The 23,259-nt window shown below is 38.9% G+C and overlaps 1 protein-coding gene across 1 annotated transcript in view; it reads left to right on the top strand.

The window, feature by feature from the left end:
• Positions 1 to 23,259, top strand: part of PLPPR1 (phospholipid phosphatase related 1) — a 293,140-nt gene that overhangs the window by 255,183 nt on the left and 14,698 nt on the right. The window contains exons 4-5 of the mRNA XM_050761516.1: positions 5,664 to 5,796; positions 22,876 to 23,126. Coding sequence (XP_050617473.1) covers positions 5,664 to 5,796; positions 22,876 to 23,126 — 384 coding nt within the window. The remainder of the gene's footprint in view (positions 1 to 5,663; positions 5,797 to 22,875; positions 23,127 to 23,259) is intronic.

The raw sequence follows: 23,259 nt of genomic DNA, 5'->3' as shown, positions 1-23,259 counted from the left end.
TTTGCTCTTTGATTGTTGTTGGCTGACAGTAATAATCCTTATACCACTTATCACTTTTGACATGAGAGTATTAGGACATTTTATTTATGAATTTGAGTCCCAGCTCTCTTGCATAGGTTCTCTTTAGCCTGTTATACTTTGGTGTGCTTTTGTTTAGATATGTGTGTGTACACACTCGTATGGTTTAATGAAGATAGGTTGTGTGTAAATTTTGTTACTATCTTGTTTTTTTATCCCCTTGTGTAAGTATTGAAAAGCCTCACTGAATGGAGAATTTCTAGAATTTGTATTTTCTGTAGAGTAGGAAATGGGCTTCTGAAATCACCAAGACAAGCAATGCTTTTTTTTTTCTTATTATCTCATGTGTTTGTCACTCTCCCATCTCCTTGGTTTATTTTGTAATCATGTGTGATTTCATGACATTTCCAAAGGGGGGGAAAAAAAGTCTTTCCTACTCTTTTACACAGTCAACACAACACTTCTAACTTAGATGTGGATATATTTCTCTCAAACGCAAACCAGTTCTCCAACTGGTGCCCTTTAATTCAACTCTATTCTGACACTGTCTACCCGGGATTGGTGTTGGATGCTATAGATTGAGGGCTTGATCTTACAAGACTGCCTCTATTTCTAACGCCACTTGCAAGTAATAATCTGTCACCTATACTTCTGACCAACTATAAACTGAGGTTCCCACAACCCCCTCCACTTGTTCCATTAATTTGCAAAACAACTCACAGAACTCAGGGAAACCCTTTGCTAATATTTTACCCATTTATTATAAAGGATATTACAAAGGACACAGATGAATAGCCAGATGGATAGAGCAAGGTATGTGAGAAGGGGCACAAAGCATCCATGCTCTCTCAGGACTCACCACCCTGTGGGTACCTCCCTATGTTCATCAATGCAGAACTTCCCTGAACCCAGTCCATTGGCGTTTTAATGGAGACTTCATTTTGTAAACACAATTGATTAAATCACTGGCTACTGATTATTGACTCAGCCTTCAGCCCCCTTTTTTCTCCCCAGAATTGAGAGTGGGGCTGAAAGTTCCAACCCTCTAAGCACATGGTTGGTTCCCCTGGCAACCAACCCCTACCCTTAGGCTACCCAGAGCTCACCAAGTTGTCTCATTAGAACAAAAGATGATCCAATCAATCACATAGGGAATTATAAAGGCCTTAGGAGCTCTGTTTCAGGAACTGGGGACAGAAACCTATATGTATACACATCTTATGTCATATCACATTATGATTTGTTTGTATTTCCCTACTAGGTATGTGTCCACTTCTGTGTCTCCAGTGCTGGTACAATGCCAGGCACAGAGTGGGTGTTCCCCTCCCCCAAATTGTTGAGCACTACATGAATAAATAAGTAAATTTAGTATAAAAGAGACAGTTTCTTCTCTGATTGTTATTTATTCTTAAGCAATACAGCCAGAATTCTGTGATTTCTGGCACATAGTGCAGTTTTCCTCAAGTGTTCATCTTCAGGGCAATTAAAGTTGGAGTGTTCTATCGAAAAGTAAATCCTTTAAGGATTCAATGTCATATTTATTCCAACAAATATTTCACTTCCAAGATTAGGCTGTAGAAAACAACAAAAACAAATACTGCCCCTACTGTATACCAGGTTCTGTTCTAGGCATTGTACAAGGAAGGACAAAAGTTCTGCCCCTGAAGACATCACAGACAAATGGAGAGGGACATACAAACAGTAATCCCATTCATTGGGTAGATGTCGGGCTAGAGATCTGTATAGTGCACTATGGCAGTGACAGGACAGCCTCTTAATTTTCCTACAGGGCCTGACAAAGTCTTCCCCACTAAAGTAGTCACATTTTCATTAGGTCTGAAAAGTAATAGAAATCACTTTTTCTTCTTTTAAGTCTGCTTCATTAAACCTATATTCTCAAGGACCTTCTTTAACTTGATATGCTTATTTTCATTCAACACTGACCAACTACTGTGTAACTTTACACTGGTCTGGGCTCAGTATGCAACCAAGAATAAGACAAGCAGGACATCCCATAACTAAGAAAAACAATATTATGTAATTATTTGTGATAAGAGCTAGAAACAAGAATCACAAGGTAAGAGATTCATGTATAATTAAAATACCTAATCTAGTCTGCAAGAGCAGGGAAAGTTCCCTCAAGGAAATACTACTTCATTTACCCAATCATGTGTGAATTTATCCCCATCTGTTCACTGAGATGAAAAACAGTAGTGTAGTGCCATCATATATATTAGGGACAAACAAAGCCCCTTGGCACTTTATTTTGGCAGAGATAGGTCTTATGCGAACAGAGAGAGGGCTGAGTTCCAGAAACTATTCAAATACTTTTATATAGTAGAGCATCAATTCATTGTTAATTCCAAGGGATATCAGGCACAGAATATTTCTAACTCTGCACAACCATAGGCACCTCCTGCCAAGGTGGATCCATGCTGGGTCATTGTTTGCCTGTTTGACTCCGAATTCTATTTTTCCTGCCTACTTTCCACTCCAGTTCTTACTTGCTTGGCTCCCTCTGTGCCAATGCCAAACCACTATCCCACCTGCAACCCACATATGCCTTGCTTCTGCCTTGTACCTCACTGGCCCTTCCTTGTGGATTTCTCTGATTCAACCAATAACACCATGGTACCATGTGTTAATTCCACACATCTGCCCTATTTCTGCTGAGGCTGATGCTGAACTGAACCCCAAGGAAGTCTTGTTACTTTTAGAGTGTGACAGAGCTGTAAAGTAAGATCTTCAGATCTAAAATCTAAGGACCATTTTGTTTAGTTAAAAAACATCTGGCCAAGATGTAGTCATAATAAATGTATGGCTAAGACTAAATATTACTAAAGATTTTAAAACAGCATTCTATCCAAATAATTAAAGCAGCTTATGACTATTACAATCATCTTAGCCTGTACATTGAATGACTTTCCTATTTTTCAGTGGTTTTTCTGTTTTCTTCTCCCTTCCCCATTTTCTCTCTAATGTCAGTTTGAACCAGCACTGTCCATTTCAAGGTCACATCATCCAGATTTAGGACAATTCCAGGGAAGTTGGTCATGAATTAAGGAGAACTCCAAAAGCCTTGCTGAGCTACAGAGATGCCAAGGGCCTTGTTGCCTATAAGAGCAAGAATCTTTTAAGCCACAGAAAATGTTCAGTCTACTTTCTTTCCTTTTAAATAAAATTCAAATTAAAATTAAAAAGAAAGAGAAGGAACCAATCACATTTCAGATTCCAGGCAGAGGTAGGAGCAAAATTACAAATGTTAATGGCCCTCAACTGGAGGAACTCAGTGTCTTTAGGATGGACTGAGATTTTCCATGTCATGGGGTAAGAACCATAAGAGATGTCTGGATCAAGTACTCTTGGCAGAGGAAGCAAAAGGCCCTCCTGTAAATAAAGATGGCATCTTTTACACATCTAACAAGCAGCAGAGTCTCCTAGCCATGGGATCCATTTGGCATTAGGGATGAAAATTGACTTTCCTAGGGGAGAGAAATCCCCTTCTACCCAGGAGCCTTGGCTTCTTAGCACTTTGTCCTTGTAACGTGTATAAGACCTAAACTGATTTTATAAGATCTTTGTATGTGTTCCTCAGTAGATTATATACTCACGGAGGTTATAAGTCTTTTATCATCTTGGAATCTGCCTCGTCAGTGATATTACAAAGTGCTTTGTAATAATAGTAGTAATAATGATGAAAACAGTGTTAATGCAGTTGTAATTGATTTCATAACAACTTCACCCTCTTATATAATATAGTGCATATTATGGTGATGTTCTAACCAATTCATGCATATGCATATATGAGTGTGTATATTTATTAAACCTATAGACAGACACTGTTATCATGTTTATACAGATAACTGAGGCATAGAAAGGTTAATTAGTCCAAGGTCATCAGAACTAATAAATCACAAACCCCAGCTTTGAAGCCAAGAAACCCTGACTTCAGAGTTCTCCCTCTTAACCACTACACTTGTCCATGGTAATGACTTAATAAAAATATTTCTAAATATTTCTTAAATTTACTTAATATTGAGAACAGAGAAAACAAAACAGGTTAAATTCAGCATATTTTAAATGCTAAAGACATATGGTGTAAAAGTTTGAGGTAGAACAGTGTAGTGGAAATAGAACTATAGGCCACATTCTAGAGATGCTTCTGATGCTATCTGGCTGTGTGTCTCTGAGTTCCTGAAACCCATAAAGGGAGGCGAACAACTTTATAAATGATTCCAGTTTTGAAATTTTATATTTAATTGCTGTTACCCATGTGCCTTTCATTATGTCATCATCTTTATCCATCTAAACAGATATTCCAGCATGATAGGAGAAATATAAGGTATGGGAATTAAAACATTAATAAATTTTCTCTAAAATCACAGGTCTATGTACAGCAAAGAAGATCATCTATGGGGTCACATTCTTCTGGGGAAATGTTAAAATTAGGATGAGGAAAAATCAAAATGGCATATGAATAGTGGGAAGTGTGGACTTTGGAATCCAATTGACGTGTAAACTAATTTCTGTGCCCCCATGCACCATCCATATGCTTTGGAGGGCAAATTACCTAAACTTGCTGAACTTTCACTCCTCAACAGTAAAGCAAGGATAATTAGGCCTACAGGAGGGATTCTTGTGAGCATGAAAATACTATGCTGAAGTGCCTAACACCCGGTATTTAATAGATGATGGTAATTAACATTTTACTCTTCTTTGATGAGTGTCAATCTTCAGTTATGGCAGTGTCATTGTTCATGAAAACTTGTCTCCTGCCAATTCCTTGTTTTAAATGGGAATACACTGTGCTGGGTGCTATAAGGATACTAAAGAATTATTAAGATATAGTCCCTGCTATTAGGGAGCTTCCAATCTACATAAGGGTGTTATGATTTAAAGGGTAATACGTATATTTATTAGTTTTAACAAGAGAGAGATGCCTATAATAAAGAAGGGAGAGTCAACCAGTTCAGGATAGGAGAAATATATCTGAGGCAAATATGATCAAATAAGAATTCAGAATGTAAATAATCATAATGGCACATAATAAAGTAATGCAGTTAAGCAAAGTCCTCACTTAATATTGTGGATAGGTTTTTGGAAACTGCATGTTTAAGCAAAACAATATAACAGAACTAATTTTACCATAGACTAATTGATATAAACAAGAGTTAAATTCTTACAGCATAAAGTGTGGCATTTCACTTAAAGTTCCAGTTTTCAACAACCTACTGGTATAAAGTGAGGTCTTACTGTAACCTCTTGTGATGTGTGTATATAATGCCTCCGTGGGCACATTGGCCTTCTGAATCATTCCTCATCATTGCAACTCACACAGAAATAAAAAAGAATTCAATCCCAGCATGAACCTTGTCATAAGTTCTATTACAATTTATTTCAATTTGTTTCCATGTGACCTTAGAATTTAATATTATAGGCTGAAACTCTACCTGAAATGATCAATTATCACTTTCCCTAATTCTTTTGAAGTGTTAAATACAAATTACTATCTAATTCAACATCTCTCCCCAACACCTTTTAAAAGGATTGTGGGTCCTCAACAGTTTTGTTTTGTTTTTAAAGTCATGGGCCTCTCTTATCAAACAAATCTCCAACTTGACATTTCTTAAACATTCCTTCCCTAGATTTTTATTGGTGAGATATCCATGTATTTCATAAAATCAACAAGAGAATCCCTGATTGCTCAGGAGAAAACAATTCTGACCGGAGAATGCTGTTACCTGAACCCCTTACTTCGAAGGATCATAAGATTCACAGGTGAGTACAAGACGGTGCTGAACTAAGCTCTCACATAAAAGTAAAATTACTAAAGGCAATCACTAGATAAAATAAGCTATGGAAGTATCAACATTAAAAGCAAGGGCTGTTTTGGGGATTTTCTAAGAAGTGCAGAAATTGAGCCTGATCCTACTGCCACATCAAATTTTTGACCCTTGAAGTGGTACTTCTTAAATTGTCATGAATGATTTCAACTCATTTTCCCCCCACACAGTAGTTATCTGAGATTCCTCTGGACATACATTTTAATATTGACTGGATATTACTATACACCTTTTGGCAGAGTCAGGCAAGGGGTTGGGGTGAGGGAGCATCAGGGGACACCAGTAAAATAAATTTAGAAATAATCAAATTTCCTGACAGAGATTTCCCATCCAGTAATTTTGTTATGCAGGGAATTTAACAAAGAGTGGGAAATCTCAGCCATCAGGTTCTTGAAAATAATGCCTTTTCAAAGTTGGAAAACAAATGCTTTTATTAGTGTTCATGATAGAGAATAATGAAGGCATATTCTACATCCCTCCTTCTAGGAATTTTATGAAAAGTGAGGTGCTAGTGATTAATAATTACAGATATGGGAATAAATGTGTATGGGTACAGGTAGGAATGGAGATCTTACAAAGTTCCTACACATTAAGTACTCTATAAATGATAACTATTACAGTATTCTAATGAGATCCTACAAATGCCTACTGACCAGATGTTTAAGGGAGCCATGATACCATTTAGAACAAGAGAACTGACAACTGAGAAAGTGAGGGTCATGCTCTCAACAAGCCTTTTGGTAATCCTTAATCTTTTTTTTTTTTCCTGTTGTAGGAAAGGATTGAATCTCTTCAAGTAATAAGCAAATACTACATCAAAATCAAATATGTAATAACTTGTCTGGTTGGAGTGGAAATGAAAGAAATAGTGCAGTGGGAAATCTAAGAAAATCTTATTTAAGAGAAGTAACCCTTAGCATTAAAATAGTCTCAGGCATTTGATGTTATTTGCAGAATAAAATTTTTGCAGACAATGGAAGTTTGCAATTGGCTTATGGGTATACCCTGGTCAATATGATGCCACTACTGTCTAGTTCACTCATTCCAAACAATGGTTCGTTCCAAAGATGTCCAGAGTTTGATCACTTCCCAGACGGGCAAGATAAGAGATCAAGGGGAAATGAGGAGAGAAGAGAATATTTATTATACAGAACACTGAACTAGACATTTTACATACATTATTTCATGTAATCTACCCAAAACCCTGTATGGTATTTTATTTTATTTTTTAGACAGAGTCTTTCTGTCTCCCCAGGCTGGAGTGCAGTGGCACGATCTCAGCTCACTGCAACCTCCGTCTGCCAGATTCAAGCAATTCTCCTGTCTCAGCCTCCTGAGTAGGTGGGATTACAGGTGCCTGTCCCTAATGGTGGATAATTTTTGTATTTTTAGTAGAGAGGGGTTTCACCATCTTGGCCAGGCTGGTCTTGAACTCCTGACTTCAGGTGATCCACCTGCCTCAGCCTCCCAAAGTGTTGGGATTACAGACATGAGCCACCATGCCCAGCCCCTGTAACGTATTTTATAGTCCTAGTTGTACATATGAAGAATCTTGACAGAAAATGGGGTAAAGTAACTTTTCCCAAGGAGTAACGCATGCACACACACGTACATAATTTGATTCAGGGAAGATTTTATGACCACTGTCCAACCTGCTTCCTGTACATGTAATTACAGCAAGTTATTTAAAACAGAGATTTGTTACAATTAAATTGGAATACCTTTAAAAGTCACTGCTATTTCCCTTGGCAAAGATAAATTACATCTTTTGTGACCCACACACCTGGAGCAGGGTCCAAGGAATAGAAATTTTGACTGGCACTTGTCATTTATATGCAATGGTAGCACAAGTCTCTGTTCATTGAGGGAAGCCAGAAGATCCCTGCCATCCAGGAACCAGTCCTCTAGATTGTCTGTTGTGGTATCTATAACTCCCACTTGAGACACCACATTGTAGTGAGGCATGGTTCAGGAAGACCACTGTTAAAGTAGAAGTTTGTCACCCTGGAGGAGCATCAAATTCCCACTTATAATCAATGACACATTAGTCCATTTGGATCTGTCATAAGCTAATAGAGATCTGGACCTTGGGAGGATAAGCCAGAGACATTCAAATAAGGTGAGTTAGAGTTCAGCATCATGAGATTCTGCTTCTAAAGAAGGGATGCTAGAGCAGAGATAGCCAAAAGGTAACATTTAAACTTTGGAGAATTAGAGGAAACAGCATTGAAAGGTTAGGGGGATTCCTGGGTTTAAAAAAAAAAAAAAAAAAAAAAGCACTTGCTTCATGCTTTCCCTCTTTTGTTTTTTATGACTCTAGGATCCACCCAGTTGCTCAAGTAAAAAACCTGAGAGACACATTATGCCATCTGGGAACTTGTTAGAAATTCTTAGGCCTCATTCTATACCTGCTAAATCAGAAAATATGGGGATTAAGTCTGATTATTTGTGTTTTCACAAGTCATCCAGGTGATTCTGATGCATGGAAAGTTTGAGCACCACTGGTTTAGGTGATTAAAAGTTCTTGTCTCCCTAAATCTTGTTTTGCAATATCATTGCATTCACCCCAGCCGCACAAAGCTACCATCTGTTGACCATTTTGTAGCTATTGATCTTTTTGAAGCAAAAGTATGAGAAAGTCAATTCTCTGCTTAAAACCTTTCAATAGATTTCTAGTGTTCTTAACATAACCTACAGAGCCCTTCACAATCTGAGGTCCTCACATGTCTCCAGCCTCATCGCCTTTCACAATCTGAGGTCCTCGCATGTCTCCAGCCTCATCCAGAGCCACTCCCTTGTGAGACCCTCTCCCATCATGCTAAACAGCTTCACGTGCCCTCCAAAGGAAAGTGTGATGCCTTGCCTCAGTACCTGTACATGGGCTGCTCCTTCAGCCTACAATATTCTATTGCCACCCTTTCACTTTAGAAGCTGGCCAAACCCTACTCATCTTCAGAATGCTGTTTAGATATTACCTGTTTACCAATCCCATCAACTAGTTGCCTTGTCTTCTAGGCCTCCACTGAGCCTTGCACTTACATCTGTTATAGGCATTTCTCATATTACTATAGTTACTTAAATCTGTTACTCCTATTAATTTGTGATCCCTTGGAAAGCAGAAGTTGTATCTTTTGCATTCCATATCAACAGCATACTTCAAAGTACCTGGCACATAGGTTGCCAAAAAATGATTTTTGAGAGGTGATATGGTTTGGTTTTGTGTCCTCACCCAAATCTCATCTTGAATTGTACTCCCATAATTCCCACATGTTGTGAGAGGGACCTGGTAGGAGATAACCTGAATCATGGGGGTGGTTTCCCCCATACTGTTCTCATGGTAGTGAATAAGTGTCAAAACATCTGATGATTTTATCAGTGGTTTCCGCTTTTGCGTCTTCCTCATTTTCTCTCTTTGCCTGCTGCCATCTATGTAAGATGTGACTTGCTCCTCCTTGCCTTCTGCCATGATTGCGAGGCTTCCCCAGCCACATGAACTGTAAGTTCTTCATTAAACCTCTTTCCTTTGTAAATTGCCCAGCCTTGGGTATGTCTTTATTAGGGTGAATGAAAAGCAAATATAAACTTTGCTAAATCACAGATTTGCCTAGAACTAGTTTCATAAATGCTGATTCTTAAGTATTCATTTGCCTTCTGTTTAATTAACTTTATTACCACTTTCGTCTTAGTCCTAGGAAATTAAAGTGCATAAATAAGGTAATTTCTAAGAGAAAGAGAAGTCTGTTCTGACTTTTCATGTAGGAAGGGTGAAGGAATGGGTCTATTTATCTTGAGAAGGGTAACTTCCTCTGAGTATATGTGAATTTTTTTCACAAGAAAGGGTACTACTTAGAATGAAGACTGTTTAAATGGAAATGTTTTCTTTGGAAAAAAATTAGAGTAAAATAAGGAAGTAATCAAAATGTACTAGAAAAACTTATTTTGAAGAGCTTAGTCTTTTTTCTAGCCCCAAAGCTACCAAAATACATACTACGCAATTGACACTGGAAAATGACAACTGTTTCAGCTAACCATTCTAACGAACCTGAAATGGCATGACTTTTCTCTTGCAGTTTATGTAATTATTCTACAATCCACTACAAATAGTATTTTCCAAAAAATATCAATTTCACATTACAAAAAAAGGCCAATGAATTAGTTTTTAAGAAAACAAGGCTTTATGCTGTAAAAGATGAAAGAACTTGGGATTCTAATACAATTCTGGTAAAAGTAAATTGATATTTAACCCTTTCTGCATTGCAATTTGACAGTGTTTTTCAATAAACTTACAAATAATGGTCTTTTTTTTAACCCTAATGAAACAATCGGAAATGTAAATTAATTTTTGTGGACTAAAATTATTTTATAAGTTAGATATCTCTAATTTTTGAAAAGAAATAATGCTGCCATTTTAAGTTGCAACCTCAGAAAATGGTATTAAGAATTTTTCATGTAGAATATTCATGATATGTGAAGTCAAAACACTATGAATCCGTAATTGTTTTTAAATAAAAAGAATACAACATTATGTAAGTGTATATGTGTATTTGTGTGTCTGTTATCCATAGCAAAGAGACTGAAGGGAAATACACTAAAAATTAGCTGTTGTCACTTCTGAATTGTAGGATAATGAGCAAATTGGGCAAATTTTTGGCTTTCTAATGTTCTGTAATTTTAATTTTTTATCATGAATATGTGTACTTTTAGAAATCAGAAAAAGAACTAAAGATAATTTTTTTAAAGAGTGAGGGCAAAATAAAGACCATCTAGAAGGATGGCCAAGTTCTCTAACATAGTCTGCAGTGTGGATAGAAAAGCAAAAATGTCAACTTGCTTCTCTAATTCTTTGTCTCTGTGTGGCATGGATTTGAAGGTTAGGCTTCTGCTTCACCCCACGGATCCAAATTAAGTTTTAAATGAGACAATGGCAAGAATAGTGAAGTCAAAGAGAAAACATTCAAATTCAACCATCTCCTCCTTTAGCAAATGCTAATGGTGTTGACTTTGACAGAGAGTATTAAATTCCTTTGATTCACAAATCCAACAATAAATTTTTTCCCCAAGGTTCTCATTATAAGAAGGCTGCCTGTCCTCCCAGGTTTTAAGCATAAAACATCATAGCTAAACTTCTCTATCCACTTCCTTCTAAACCATTGTATATTTGTATAATGTGGGAAGGGAGGAAAGGAACTGGCTAAACTAACAGATTTTACCTATACTTTATAAAAACAAATGTAATCAAATTAGTAACATGTATGAAGACTCCTCTCTCTCATTTTTTCCCTCTTCATTTCTTTTACTTTATACCATTTCCTTTGCTACTACATTACATTGCATAGTAACAGCAATACAGATTTATGTTCTTGAGAGAGTTAAACGTCCACATTTCTTTTTCAGTGGCAATGACTAAATAAGGAAGTTACATTTTCAAAAACAAAAAATATGAAGTTCAGTTCAATTCTGTTCACATATATACTTGCATAATTATTTTTGTAAATATCAATTATTAAATAGTAAATATTTAATATTGAAAAGTAATGAATAGGCAGCATTAGAATTTGATGAGGGTTTTTGGTTTACCATATAGAAGGAAAACTAAATTAACTTTCCCTTCCTGAATAGCTGCTTTGAGTTAATTAAAAAACTGATCCAAATATGCCAACATTTGACTATTCGCACCTAAAATAGCTTGTCATTCAGAGCTATTCATTATAGTCTTTTCATTTGGGGTCACACAGTTGATCCATTATTACTTCTAATAAAAATTTAATTAAATACCAACCAAGTCTTCTGCCATTCAGGTCAGGTCCGAGGATTAGGTAGCACTGGACAGACTAAAAGGTGCCATGGTAAACAGCTAATTCATGTAATGGTAATTAATTTCCGTAAATCAAGTGTGGTCTAAGTGAAAGCATGAATATTTTAAATGCAGTTTCAAAGGTCATGGCGTTTATGGTTGTAAGAATTGATACCCTGGGACAAGCTTAATGTCAGCCTTTTTGAGAACTAGAAAATCCTCAATTTGGAAAGTCATTTAAATGTACTGTATCAGAAAAAAGACTTTATTTGATTCGATTAGTCTATTTCTGTTTGCATTCAGTATTATAGTTAAAATACAGCTGGGGGGCTGGTCATGTTCTTTCAACCTTCAATGAAATACTCATTGAGCACCTACGAGATGTTAGGTACAGATTAAGGTGTTGAGAATATATGAGTGAACCAAATGCAAATGTGCCCTCTTTCAGTTTATAGTCTGATAGAAAAAGCCAGACACTAAACAAAATAAATTATAGTGTTAGAAGATAAGTGGTACAGAGAAAAATAACTAGGGAAAGGAAATAGGGAGTTTGTGGTGGCAGATATATAACTTTAAATGGAAAGGGGAGGCTGTCATACCATGAGAATTGTCGAGTTGGCAGTGAATCCATAGCAGGACAGACCAATCAAGACAGGGTTGATCCCAGGGAACCAGATGCCCAGGGAACCAGGCCAGCTCCATGTGCTGACCAAGGAAGTTCAAGCTGCCCAGGTAGTCTAAAGATAAGTGACAGTGCCCAGGCACCCAACTTCCTTTCTGAGCCATGAGTCTAGACCATAAAAGAAAAATGTCAAGAGCAAGGCAGGACATGGGCCTATAAGTAGATGGAGATAATTTCTAGAACTCAACAACAGGAACCATAGTTGAAGCTCAGGTACACAGGTCAAGAGGAAAGAGCCAGGAAGAATGTTAAGGGAAAAAAATGGAACTCCTGTTTCTGGACCACATAAGCAGCCAAGCCACTAGACTTAGAGACTAAGATGTTTGCTACTTCCTACTGGGGACCAGGATTGGGCTTGTGACTGGGATTCAAGGACGCAGGGGAGGAAAGTGCTGAAGCTGGTACCATGACTGGCCTAGAAGGCGTAGCCAGGGAGCAACCTTTGCTTGGGTCTCAAGAAATTGTGATGAGGTTGCTTTTGTTTCCTCTGCTCAGTGCAGGGACTGATTCTATTCCCCTTTGAATGTCATCCTTGGTGAGCCAGAATATTACAGATCTGAACAAAACTCCTACCCTAGAACTCCATAGATTACCCTAATCATCAAGAGGAAAGTTATTGAGTCATATGAGACTCTAGTGATACTTTTCTGAGGGTCCTCCTTAGCATTAGTGTTTAGAGGCTGGACTCCAATAAAGGACTGAGCAGAAAACTGCTTTCTCTAGCACTTTGCAGGTTAGACAATGCAAATTCATGACACTACAGTGAACTCAATTGCTGTAAAGCAGTGTTTCTTACCCTCTGCACTATCGATATTCTCTGCCAGATAATTCTTTTTTTGTGTAGAAGTAGAATACTGACTTGTGTGCATTGTATTGATACGATGTTTAGTAGTACCTCTGGCCTCTATTCACCAAATGCCAATAGCACTCACTCCTCCACTAGTGGCAATCAAAAATGTCTCCAAACATTACATAAGTTCCCTGGGGCGGGGTCACCCTCAGCTGACAATGACTTTTGTAAAGGTTTTTAAGTATATTTCAAAAACTTTTAAGAAGTTGTACAATATCTTGCATAACAAAAATATTCATATAACAAAATTAGGCACTAACTGATGACTCAACAGTTAGTAAAGAGTAGTTTCAAAGCTTTCTATAACAATTTTTTTAAAGTAGTGTGTATTTTGGAGGCAACTTATTTATTTTTATTTTCTGAAACAGGGTCTTACTCTGTCACCCAGGCTGGAGTGCAGTAGCATGATCACAGCTCATTGCAGCCTTGACCTCCCAGGCTCAAGCAATCCTCCTACCTCAGCCTCCTGAGTAGACGGGAGCACAGGCACACACTGCCTTGCCCAGCTAATTTTAAATTATTATTTGTAGAGACAGGGTCTCCCTGTGTTGCTGAGGTTGTCTCGAACTCCTGGGCTTGAGGGATCCTCCAGCCTCAGCCTTCCAGGGTATTGATATTATAGGTGTGAGCAGAAACAATTTAAGTTATTCCATTAGAACATAATGAAAGTGTTTAGGAAATGCATCAAGCAGAGGGCAACAGCACCAGATCTCAGTGTCTGTAAGTCACGAACCATGCTCCCAGCTGCCCATGGGGGTTTGATGCTGATCTTCTGGTAGGAATGGACGTAGATTCAGATCATCAGCTTCAGCTTTAGAAACTTATAAACATGGAATCACAAAAGCCAAATTTGAAGTCCTCAAAAAATCCAGGCCTCGATATTCCTGTATTTTGATATCTCTTGGTAGCTACATTTTTTTCCTCCACATTTAGTTTGTATCCAGGGCATATTTTCTAGACTTACTTGCATCTACATGTTCCATTCCACTTTAAAGTCACCATGGCCTCTGGCAAAGTTTTATGTTTTCCTCTCTATTAAGCAGCATTTGGAATTATACTGCCTAGAGGGACCGAGAAGATATTTAGAGGCTAGGTGGCGAGAGAGAAGGCTTATATTTGTGAGATAAAGCACTGGGGAATTGTCCTGTCAAAGGAGTAAAGAGGACATTCTTGAGATAAAATCCTGTTAAGAAGTCGAGTAATTTTATGCTTTGAAGAAGTAAAAATGTATTTGTTCGTTCTTTTTGTTTATAGAAATATTTAGTGGGCTTTCTAGTTGATTACTCGTCATCTTTATTAAGTAATTATCCTTCATCTTCACTTATCATGAGTAATTACAATGACAAATACAGGTTTTGGTTTTTTTTTTAAAACCACCAGCTTATTGCGTTGTAAAAGGTGCTTTATTAATGCAAAGGATGAATAACTGAGTCAAATATTTGTTTCAGGTTGTTACAACTGTAGGTTTCTTATCTCTTTCCTGCATTTAAAAAATAATTTTATAATCAATTTATAACCACTTCCCTTAGTTACATCTGCTTCTCTCAGTTATAACAGCAATATCAATAAAGGTCTCACAATTTACAAAGTGTTTTTACAACTGTTTTTTATGAATTCAATAATCACCCTGTGATATAAAGACTACTTATAATTCATTTTAATAGATAAAGTAACTAGGTTCAGATTAATTGACTTAAATAAAATCTATTCTTATGATCTCAACCATCCAATCAAGACAAGCAGGCTGTTGTCAGCCTTTGGTGTTTGTGCAGTATCTATACGAGACCACAGCATTGCCCTGTAAACACCTGAAATTTACCATCCAAGGAACTGATATATTTGATTTTGTCAGAAACTTATTTTTGAAGCACAATATGTAAGGCATATGGATCACTTTGCACCAATTGTGTTTGTGTCATACTAGAAAAAAGTCAGATTCATTGCTAAAGTGATGAGAAAAGTGCCTTATTCAAATGACATATCATAGATATTCAATCATCTTCCTTTTGGAGAATTGACTACAAAATTGAAGAACTCTTATTCTGTTGTGGCAAGTGCAATACATTTCACAAGAGACATGCTATAAAGTCCTTGCCTCTTCTCAATGCTGTGTGTGCGCGTGTGTGTGTGTGTGCATGTGCGTGCTCCCAAGCATAAGCTAAAATATCTTTATGGTCGGATGCTTATCCATATGTATGTTAATACATGGATAAATAAACTGAGAGAATTATGATTAAGAGTATAGACTCTGGAGCCTTACTGTTTGGTTTCTAACCCAAGCTCCTCTACTTACTAGCTGTGTGACCTTGGTCAAGTTAATTGACTTCTCTGTATCTCAATTTCCTCATCTGTAAAATGTAAAGATAATAGCATCTACCTCAAAGTCGTGGTGAGCATTAGGTGATCTAATATTGCAAAGCACTTAGAACAATACCTTGTATGTACTAAGCACAGCATATTAGCTATCGTTGTTATTACCTGGTATCCATGGCAGTCATAGTTAAAGATCTCATCAGGTCAGTACACCTTTATAAGGAAATGGGATGAACATGGTAACCTCAGATAAATTATCTTCAGAGGAAACTTCCAGTTTGAATAAAGCATGTTAATGAGAAAGCATTTTACCACTTTTCCTTTTCCTAAAGAAACTGTGGTTTCCTGAAGGAATCGTCTTCAATAGTTGAATTGAGGTACCTTGGCAAAAATGGAACTAGATTGAGATTTTCTACTGGGGATCCTGATGTGGAAAAGAAAAAGCAAAAGTGAACTGTATGTGTTTCTTTAATCTTGTGTTCCATTTCCAATGGTGTTTTGATGAAAGATGTGATCTAGACTAAGAGCTGGTGGTTGCATCAGAATGTGGCTGGGGAAACAGTCTAAGAATTCCTTAGGTATTCCTCTTACAGTGTCAAAATGGCACTGGTAGACCCCTGCCATTTGCTTGTACTTGTCTGTGTGGGATAAGATTTTTCATCATTTTTTTCTACCAAAACAGAGGCTAGAAGCTGATGGGAGGCCACGTTTTCTCATTTTGTGGACATCATGGTAGAAAAGCTACCACAAAGAGATGCTCAAAGCTGGTTAGATTTTGAAAAAGAGAAAATGTTCAAATATCCTCAACATCACACAACATGCTACTACTTTCACTATCTTTCATGACATCATTTTACCATAGAGAAACAAAAGAACAGACCTCTCTTTTAACAGTTTTTTGTTTTGTTTTGTTTTTTTGTTTTTGGTTTTTGCAACAGTCTCGCCCCATTGCCCAGGCTGGAGTGCAGTTGTGCAATCTTGGCTCACTGCAACCTCCGCCTCCCAAGTTCAAGTGATTCTCCTGCCTCAGCCTCCTGAGTAGCTGGGATTACAGGTGCCCAGCACCACTGGCTAATTTTTGTATTTGTAGTAAAGATGGGGTTTCACCATGCTGGCCAGGCTGGTCTCGAACTCCTGGCCTTAAGGTATTACAGGGACAAGGCACTGTGGCCACAGGTTTGTTTGTTTTTGTTTTGTTTTGTTTTGTTTGGTGGTGGTGGTGTTTGAGAAAGAGTTTTACTCTTTTTGCCCAGGCTGGAGTGCAATGGCACTATCTCAGCTCACTGCAACCTCTGCCTCCCAGGTTCAAGCAATTCTGTCTCAGCCTCCTGAGTAGCTGGGATTACAGGCATGTGTCACCACACCTGGCTAATTTAGTATTTTTAGTAGAGACTGGGTTTCACCCTATTGGTTAGGCTGGTCTTGAACTCCTGAGCTCAGGTGACCCGCCTACCTCGGCTTCCCAAAGTGCTGGGATTACAGGCATGAGCCACCGTGCCTGGCCAACAATTTTTGATAAGAGATTGAGAATGAATGTTAAGGAAAGTAGGGAGGGGTGGCACAAGCTGCAGTTCAGACTAAGCAACTGCCCACAGAGTAGCTTTTCAACATAGTTGCAGAGTATTGTTGGCAACTTAATCCAGATAAATTGTTTTTATGTCTTTTTCACTATTCTTTTTTAAATTTCCATGTGTTAGTTTCCCCACATGAAAATATATAGGAGTTTTTATGTGCCCACATGTTAATACCGAAACTGACAACCATTGTAATTTCTCAGAATCAGAAATAGAGACATTTCTAAAATATGCATGTCTCAATAAAACTACCCATCAGTACACTTCCCAAGTTCATCATGACTTCAGTTTCCTGTGCTTCACATACATCTCCAATAAAAAGTATTTGTTGTGTATGACATAGATCTCCATACTCTAAGGTTTTTTTATTCTCACTGCATTAGAATAGAGAATGCTTTCATTTGTGAATTATGATTTACAGTTTTCCAATTCATGAGACACTTATGAAGTCCCAGTTTTTAATGATCACTTATGTTCTAGTTGTCTAGCACTATGCCTGACTTTGTGAATTTTATAAAAAGGAGATATGCGGATCACAAGCTCAGGAAATCGAGACCATCCTGGCTAACATGGTGAAACCCCGTCTCTACTAAAAATACAAAAAACTAGCCGGGCGAGGTGGCGGGCGCCTGTAGTCCCAGCTACTCGGGAGGCTGAGGCAGGAGAATGGCGTAAACCCGGGAGGCGGAGCTTGCAGTGAGCTGAGATCCGGCCACTGCACTCCAGCCTGGGCGACAGAGCGAGACTCCAAAAAAAAAAAAAAAAAAAAAAAAAAGGAGATATGATCCCTGCAACTTACATGCTATATGGTTTGCTGTCAACTCTATGTTCTCTGAAATCATGGATGTAAGGCACCAACATGAATTAGAAAATATGGACAAGTTTCTATGCTCTTTTATCCTCTTCCATTACTTTCTACAGTTTCTTCAGCAGTTCATTCATTGATCCCACAATTATCTGTTAAATGTTTACTATGTGCCGAGTTTGATGCTAGGTGCTGGGAATACAATAATGAGCAAAAACAAATGTGTTCCTGGCTGTATGTAATAAAGCCTGCATATTCAACAATTCTAATGTGACAGATGGAAATTATTGAATAATCTATGCAAGTGTAAAGTTCCTACTGAAACAAGAAATATGAAAGAAGAGAATAATGGTACCATACTAGTCTAAAACAGGAGATTTTTCCAAGGTCCCATGTGATCTATGATTATTTCTCGCTATTTACTCTTAAATGGGGCTAGACCTATGCATGCTCTGTTCATCAACAGAAGTGTGACTTGCTCTTGGCCAGCTTTTCAGAGTTACATCTTGAAAGCAGATGTACGCAGCCCCAAGTCCAATCCCTAGTTAGCAGGCTTCCTACTAGAGCTCCTCAGCTCCAAGGAACTAGCATCTGCTGTCCTCACTGTGTGGCTCATTGGTGCTCTATAGGGCGTGCACAAAGCTGCTATAGCCAGCAGCAGCGATGCTCTCCAGAAGACATGAATCTAGTCCTCTCAGAATGCGAAATGCCAGTGCCTGTGCCCCTGCCGCCTCCTGCCGAGTTCTTGTCCAGGAGTGTCTCTCTAAATACAGTTAGAAAAAAATAGGTAAGAGAGGAGGGTCTTAGGCAAATTCAGAGCGAACTCATCCAGTGGGGAGACAGAAGCCTTGTTTTCTGGGGAGTCTAAATCCTGGATCTCAGAGTCAGGGGCCCGATAGTACGAGAGATAGATAGAAAACCGTTCCCCAGGTTTTCTCCTGCAGTCTCTGTAGTCTGTCTTCTGAGGAGAAGCTTGAGTTTTCCATGACGTAAAAGAGTGTGTGTGTGTGTGTGCGCGTGCGTGCACGCGCATGCATGAGTGTGTGTGTGTGTGTGTGTGTAAGAGAGACAGAGAGATTAAACATACTCCATATGAAGGTTATCGACAGTGAACTCCTCTCACTCATCCTTCAGTTTGGCGTCAGTTGTTGGCAAAGTTTCCATCTTTTTTCACTGTCCTCATGTATGATTTTAGTGGACAATTGAGAGATGATCCATCAGAAGCTGTCAGCAAAGTGCCTTTTTGACTGGAGAATTACACATTTATAATTTAGTATGCAACATTTGGCCTTCAGTTTTGAGGCTCTACCCAAGGTCCCAGACTTTCAGGGCTTAAAAGGAACATGGTCCTTCCTTTGCTCACCCCACCAACCCCTGCTACTTGTTACTCTGTTGCATGCATCTAGACTTCCTAATGAAGGTCTGCTGTGTGGACAGCACTGAGCAGTCTGGTTCTGTACTTTTCCCAGTTCTGAAGGGATCCTGGAATGAGCCCTATTATTGTTTGTCAGTAGGCCAATTATTGATGGCTTTGAAGATCCCCATCATGCGTGTTTCCTGGTTCTGTCACTGTTTCTACTACATTCTTGGTGGAGTCAAGGGCTGCAGTCCTGTGCTGAGTCCACAGCAGGAATAGGGTCACAGAATTTCACACCATGTCCTAAACCACTAGGGATCAAAGATCCTAACTTGTCCAAAGACATCCTATCTGAGATCAGATGGGGTCCAGGTAAAACCCTGAGAAAAAAAGTAAGAGACTGTAACACCTTCATCATTCTCTTTCTTCATCCTTTGTTTAGCCCAGCGTGCATCCATTACGTTCTTTTAGGCCACAAAGAGCTCAGGTTTCCTTAGACAATCCATGTTACTGGGACCTGATCATGGCCATCAGCAGCAGACACCAAGTTTTTTGTCCTTCCTCCAAGCCTCTTAACTAATTTGACCCTTCCTTGGCCATTGCTAATGCAGTTACCCTGTGCTGTGGTGCCAAGCTGGATGTGAAAGTTCTCTAAGAGGTTTGTAGGGTTCCCAATCTACACTCCAGCAGGAAGACAATGCCCTTTGTCCACATTTCCAAAAAACCCTTCTGGAGATTTACATTTCCCAGACCCTAAGGCTTGACACCAGCCTGAGGCAGGGAGCCTGGAAGTACCTCTTTACTCCTGTAATCAGACCAGGCAGGACTCTAGCTCCTCCTGTGACACCCACATCTGCTTCCTCCCCTACTCTGCAGTTGATTTCAGAAACTTCCTAAGACTGTCTTGCCCTCTGGGTTATAGCTCTTGATCTTCCAAACCAAGCATATTCAGATTTCTGAACACAGCCACAGCAATCACAACAAGCACATAGCTCTGGCAAATCAAAAATGCTTTACTTTTGGACTTTTGTGTCTGTTGTAAATTGGAAGATCCATTCAAAAACATAATCGGCTTCTCTGAAGGAAGAAACATCACAGATGGAGCAGAGCCTTAAGATAAATAGAACCATCTGACGGGTTGCTGGGTTATGGAAATGAAAAATATCTATTAAAAAATATGATCTCACCTGAAGAATTTTAGATGCCAAACCAAGATACAGAGACATTTTTAAAACATCTTCAAATCATGCCTTGCAATACTGGAGACTAAGCGGTGTTTCATCTGACTCTAAGGGCAAGAGTAGCTGTTTTTAGCTTCTGAGGCTTGTAAAAATACACACAAGGAGCTCAGGGTTAAGTAACAGAAAGATGGCCTGAGTTCCTTTAGAAAAGCCCTGTATGATCTGACATGGTCTGTGAGTCACCAGTGCAGGTTCCATCATGCTTTGTTGCTGTGGCCTGCACAGGCTGATGCGGTACCTTCTAAAGCTGGATCAAATGCACCAGAATCAAGTGTTTGGACAGCAGATGCTCCTGAAGCCAGCAGAAGAAACAGACACAATCCACAGAAGGCAAAGAGAAGAAGAGAAAGCCACTTTCAGCCTTGGCATCCAGGACAGTGGCATGGAGAGCTGGCCATCATACAATCACTGTGACCACAGAGCTGGCACTGACCCAAGGAGCCTAGAAATCCTCTGCCACAGAAAGAATAAAACCCGCCCTAATTGGAAACACTTCTGACAAAATGCCAAAGGGAGATCCTGCCACTTTTCCTTTTTCAGATCATAAATTACTCTAGTTTTCTGGAAAAGTTATGTCTGGACAGACTTATTGCCCCTTGAAAGACCCAGAAACCTAGTCTTTGAGAATCTTGCTTGAAGATGTAGAAAATCTCCACCCATTCAGACTTCCAGCACCTGGGGGTGAAAACTGCCTTGGATGATCAATGAATGCCTGCTCTCAGAGGTCAGACCCAATGAGTATGAGCCAGCAGAAGCTATTAAAAGAGCTAGTTCTCATTATGATAAAGCACATACTGGCAAAGCCACAAAAAGAAAGATTGTAGCAATCAATACAGATAAAAATGAAAACCAGATGAAGGTTTCAGCCAAACTAGTCTTTGCTTCTGCTATAATGGATTAATTTTTGGGTGCTGAGGTCAGCACAATTTGCAGATTCAGAACATTGAGTATGGGAGTCAAAATTGGGTAGACATTTAGTTGAAACTATAGCAGACCCTTGACATTTAGAAAGGTTAATGCTGCCTCTCACACTTGTCAACTTCTACCTTCAATTGCATATAAGACATCTTCATCTCTTCAACCCACTTATAGCTCTACACAGCCTTGCTCAGTGCATAGATGTAATATACAGCCCTTGAAATAATTCACAAAGCTTTCTATAAGGAAACCTCTGTATGTTCAAGCTTGTTGGGACTAATCTTATGGAATTTACCAGAGAACAGATAAAATCCAGGAAGTATAGCCTACTCACAGGGTTTTCAGACCAACAGCAAAATCGGAATGCACCCTTCCCCACCCAAAGATGGTCATGTCCCTGGAAACTGTTACCTTACATGGCAAAAAAGGAATGCAGGTGTGGTTCAAGTTGTGATAGGGAGACTGTCCTGGATTATCCAGATATAATCACAACGGTCCTTAAAAGAAACAGGCAGGAGGGTCAGAGGAGATATGACAGTGAAGGTAGAAGTTGGAATGATGTGAAGTCCTGGAAAGAGGCCATAAGATAATGAATGAAGGCAACTTCTAGAACATATGGAAAAGGAAAGGTGTGGATTATACCCTGAGCACTCAGAAGGAACACAGCCCTGCCAATGCTTTGGGTTAAGCTTAGTGGAACCTGTTGTAGGCTTCTGAATTCCAGAATACAGAAGTCTGAAGGGGATACAGTTGTGTTGTAAGCCCCTCAGTTTGTGGTAATTTGTTGTAGCAGCAATGGGAAACTAATGGTCAACAACATTTGTTTATAACACTTTTCCTTTATTCCGATTTTCTGTTTCCAACATCAAATGAAACTCCAATTCAATCAAAGTTTCTAGAATAATTTTTTAAAAGACAATTCCATAAGATCCTCCTTTACTGTCACCTGCCATGATGTTGTAAGTAACTCCTCCCAAGATGATTTGCATTTCCAGGTAGAATCAGGGAGAACGTATTTTGTATAGAAGGAGAGAGAACTGATGTTGATTAATTACGTAGACACCATAGCGGGTATTTTGCACATATATTATTCCATTTTCCCCAAACTACCCCCTTCTCCATTTTGCAGCTAAGGTAAGCAAGGCTCAAAGAAGATAAATTACTTATACTGTGAACCAGTCACCAGTGATGAGACCGGAGCCCGGGTCTATATGACTCCAAAATTCAAATTCTTTTCGTTAGACTGTGGTTTTTCTAAACTACTGGTACAAAACCATAAAATGCTAACAGTAGAATGTCTGCATCAATTTGGAAGAAAGGGTGATTTGGGAAGCAGGTACCGCTCCTGGAAAGATACTCCGCGGAGTACTTAGAATCATTTTGATAGGTCATCACGGACTCTCACCGCTGTTTTCTCTTAGGAGACAAATGCCATCGATGGAATATGTTACCATTCCTAATGATTTTAATCTTCTTATAGGGGTGTTTGCATTTGGACTTTTTGCTACTGACATTTTTGTAAACGCCGGACAAGTGGTCACTGGGCACTTAACGCCATACTTCCTGACTGTGTGCAAGCCGAACTACACCAGTACAGACTGCCAAGCGCACCACCAGTTTATAAACAATGGGAACATTTGTACTGGGGACCTGGAAGTGATAGAAAAGGCTCGGAGATCCTTTCCCTCCAAACACGCTGCTCTGAGCATTTACTCCGCCTTATATGCCACGGTGAGTGTGCAAGTCTTGTCTCTCCTAAGTCCAGTTTTTGATAGGATGTGTGTCTCCCTGCCCTGTCTCCATTCTTTCATTGTCACCTACAGTGACTCTTAAAGTGACATATGGCATATTTCTCTATATTATG

Source organism: Macaca thibetana, chromosome 15 (genome assembly GCF_024542745.1).
Source record: "Macaca thibetana thibetana isolate TM-01 chromosome 15, ASM2454274v1, whole genome shotgun sequence".
Classification (NCBI taxonomy): Eukaryota; Metazoa; Chordata; class Mammalia; order Primates; family Cercopithecidae; genus Macaca; species Macaca thibetana.
Note: the sequence above shows the minus strand (reverse complement) of the source record. Positions and strands in the feature narration are given on the sequence as shown.